Source organism: Macrobrachium rosenbergii, chromosome 15, assembly GCF_040412425.1.
Source record: "Macrobrachium rosenbergii isolate ZJJX-2024 chromosome 15, ASM4041242v1, whole genome shotgun sequence".
Taxonomy (NCBI): Eukaryota; Metazoa; Arthropoda; class Malacostraca; order Decapoda; family Palaemonidae; genus Macrobrachium; species Macrobrachium rosenbergii.
The window spans coordinates 7,105,522-7,109,396 of record NC_089755.1 but is presented as its reverse complement, the minus strand read 5'-3'; the positions used below and the strand labels follow the sequence as shown (position 1 = coordinate 7,109,396).

The window sequence follows — 3,875 nt, the reverse complement described above, 5'->3', positions numbered from 1 at the left end:
CATTAATTAAATGTATGGAATTCAGATTTAAACGATGTGTCTTACCTTAGAATCGTACATTTGCAAATGAGTGGCTGGAAATTCGTTTAAATTTTAGGCAAATTTACATTTGCATTTTTTGGAAGTATTTTTTCCTGAATACTAATTCGTTTCATTAGATGCTCTGTTCTTTTATGAATTATTTTATTATGAATTAGAGCATCTGTATGCTTTTAATGATTTCATTTTCCAGTGACTTTTCAAATTCATTTTCTTACTTTTGGTATTCTGAATAATGAAGTAATTTTCGGTGACTCAAAAAATCAACTAAGATAAATTATGATTATATTCTCTCTCTCTCTCTCTCTCTCTCTCTCTCTCTCTCTCTCTCTCTCTCTCTCTCTCTCTCTCTCTTTCAATATATATATATATATATATATATATATATATATATATATATATATATATATATATATATATATATGTGTGTGTGTGTGTGTGTGTGTGTATGTATATATGTGTGTGTTCATGTGTCTGAGGTGCTTTCTCTGTATATACCCTTCCAGAGAACTATAAAATAAAGATCCACTGACTAATTATAAATGAGTCATTGGCAAATGATGAATGGGTCATTAACACATTAACAATTGGTCTTTGGCAAAAAAAAAGATAAAAAATGAGTCACTGACCAATTATAATTGGGTCATTGGTAAATGAAAAGAGGCCACTGGTACACCTATAACAATTGCTTAGTGTAATTCGAAGCTGCGTTTGGAGAATTGCTTCTTCCAAAATGTTCAGTTTTGATGGCAGTTATTACCAGACAATTGCAGACAGCTGCCCTGAACCCACGTGATACTACATTATATAGGTGGATGTTTTTTTTTTTTAGGAATAAAAAGAAAGTAAAGACGAAGAAACTTATAAGTTCGCCTCGTTTCGTTTGTTTGTTTGTTAGCTGTCGCCCTGATTGTTTGTCTGTTATGGGGATCCTAAATGAGATGGATGGATTTAGACGTCATTTTATAGTAACCCAACATGGAAGCGGGGCGGGGAGGGGGAGAGTGTTTGGTGTATCGGTAAAATGAAAAATTTAGGAATCTTTAAACAATTTATCTGGGAGGTACAGAAAATGAACATGGGACCGCAGTTTGATTTCGATATCTAAATAACACTGAAATGTCTACAATTTCCAGAGAATCGAAAACTGATAGAAAGGAACGAACGGGTGGGACAGAGTGACAGTTTCTCTGCAAATATTTTCCTCCTAAAACTAAGACCTCCTCTTTTCCTGGAGACCCTTTCTGGTGTAATTCCAAAACTTTTTTTAACCTCCCCGAAAAAGAATATTGACTCTGCTCCAAAAATGATTGGGAAAAGTCTTCATAAAAGTTAAGGGGAAAACTCTCTTTAAGGAGACACCACACGATATCGTTCTGTACTTCAAAGGAATATGACAAACTCTCCTGCCTCTTTTCTCTCTTATTTATTTACCTTCCTGCGGAAGTTCGTACTACAAGTTGCAGACTTAAGGAAGCTGAAAGAGTCTTGGTGAAACGTTTTAAGGTACATCTTTTATCAGAACTTTATTTTCTAAGAAATACATCATATGTAAAATCTAAGAGAGTATTATTATTATTATTATTATTATTATTATTATTATTATTATTATTATTATTATTATTATTATTATTATTATTATTATTATTATTATAATAATAATAATAATAATAATAATAATAATAATAATAATACTCTATTTTCTAAGAAATACATCATATGTAAAATCTAAGAGAGTATTATTATTATTATAATAATAATAATAATAATAATAATAATAATAATAATAATATATTTTCCAAGACATACATTCATATATTATTACTCAGAAGATGAATCCTAATTCATATGGAACAAGCCCACCGAACGGGCCATTGACTTGAAATTCAAGCTTCCAAAGAATATTATGGTGTTCATTCTAAAAAAGTAACAGAAGGTAAAGGGAAATACAGAAAGAGGAGACCAGTTATTAGAAAAACAGATAAATTAACAAATTAATGAAGTTGAGATAGTAAAGACTCTACAGCGTGTTTGGATAGGCAAAGTTTTCTTCAATACGACTCGAAATTGTAAAACGAAACATGCAAACTAGTCGATACTGAATATACTTATTAAAATCCCGTTCTGTATTATTTTATAATTAAGAACTAAACATATAATAAGAACCAGCATCGTCACTCCAATTATCCTCATAGGAAGGAAACAGGTGGCGATTTCTGGAAGCTCTCCCGTCAAAGATCTTGGAAACATGGCGGAATGTCCTCTCAAAAATAGATAAAGTTGACCGGAAAAGTTTTTGATGCGACGTTTCTAAGATACAAAAGAGAATACTTCTTTTGATATAAATAACTGAGTGGGACGAGAGTAGATTATTAAGAAAATCTTGATCACTCGCCTTTCATTATTCATTTATTATTCATCAATAGGAGATCTCTGGGGAATATGACTTCTTCAGTGGATGCTGATCGGGATTAGGAATTAAAAATGGATGTCCTGATTTTCTCAGTGATATTTAGCATAAGGCAAAGGAATAGGTATAATCAATTCTTTTGCCTCTTGAAGAATATCAGATCTCTGGAAAACGGAAAGGCACATACATACATACATAGACATACATACATACTCACACACATATATACACACATATATTTACACATTTAGAAAATGTAATCTGCAAGCATGTAACAAGACTCGAAATTATTATATTCACAAGAGATGAAACACAAGGGTAAAACACCGTGATATATACAGCCATCCTCTGCATCTGCAACATATCCACAGCATTTTATGGCGAAGGAAAAGGCGAAAGGAGCAACAGAGGTTACCCGACGGTAATTTGGAGTTTTGCTTATTCTAAGAAGCAGCAACAATCTGAAAATCTTTTGCATAATTCGATAAGGAACAGAATAAATGAAAGGGTTTGATCGTAATGTCAGAACAAAACTGTTCATCCTTTGAAAGACAAATTTAAGAGATTATAATTCTGTTAAAAATATCCTACATAAACGCAGTTAAATCTTCAGTAATTATCATCTAAGTCTATGAAAAAGAAGTATGAATGAACAAATATTACATTACCAAAGTGTTCTTTCATAACACGATATAGAAGCGAAGGCTGTAAATTTGCTATCTTTTGAAAAATACCTCGAAGTTTATTAAAGAAATTAATATTTGTCCGGGTACTCGTCTCAATACGGGAAAATATCGAAAAACAAAAGCAACAAAGAACATAGTACTAAAAATAAGATAGGTCAATGAAACTCTACGGGAATACTCACCAGGATCTGCGATGTCACATTTGTCCCTGAAGGATTCAGGGGGTCCTAAGCTCCTTCGATGTCAAGTCCAGGCAAAACAAGACCTTAGGAATCGATCAAGTGCGAGGCTACAAATTTGATTTTGCTACAGAATTACCTCAAGATGCTACATAATTATTTCCAGATGCTGTAGAATTGTCTCAAAATGCCACAGAAATACCTCAAGATGCTACAGACTTATCTCAAGATGGTACAGAAATATCTCAAGTTGCTACAGAATTATCTCAGAATGCTACAGAATTATCTTAAGATGCTACAGAATTATCTCAGGATGCTACAGAATTACCTCAAGAAGCTACGGAATTATCTGAAGATGCTACAGAATTACCTCAAGATACTACAGAATTACCTCAAGATGGTACAGAATTATCTCAAGATGCTACAGAATTACTTCAAGATGCCACAGAAATACCTCAAGAAGCTACAGAATTATCTCAAGCTACAGAATTATCTACAGAATTATCTCAGGATGCCACAGAATTATCTTAAGATGCTACAGAATTATCTCAGGATGCTACA

At 32.6% G+C, this 3,875-nt stretch overlaps 1 protein-coding gene across 1 annotated transcript in view; it reads left to right on the top strand.

Moving 5' to 3' along the window:
- Positions 1-3,501: 3,501 nt before the first annotated feature.
- LOC136846225 (cancer-associated gene 1 protein homolog) overlaps positions 3,502-3,875 on the top strand; it is a 459-nt gene continuing 85 nt past the window's right edge. Inside the window, exon 1 of the mRNA XM_067117026.1 lies at positions 3,502-3,875. This exon is cut by the window's right edge and continues 85 nt beyond it. Within this exon, the coding sequence (XP_066973127.1) occupies positions 3,502-3,875 (374 nt within the window).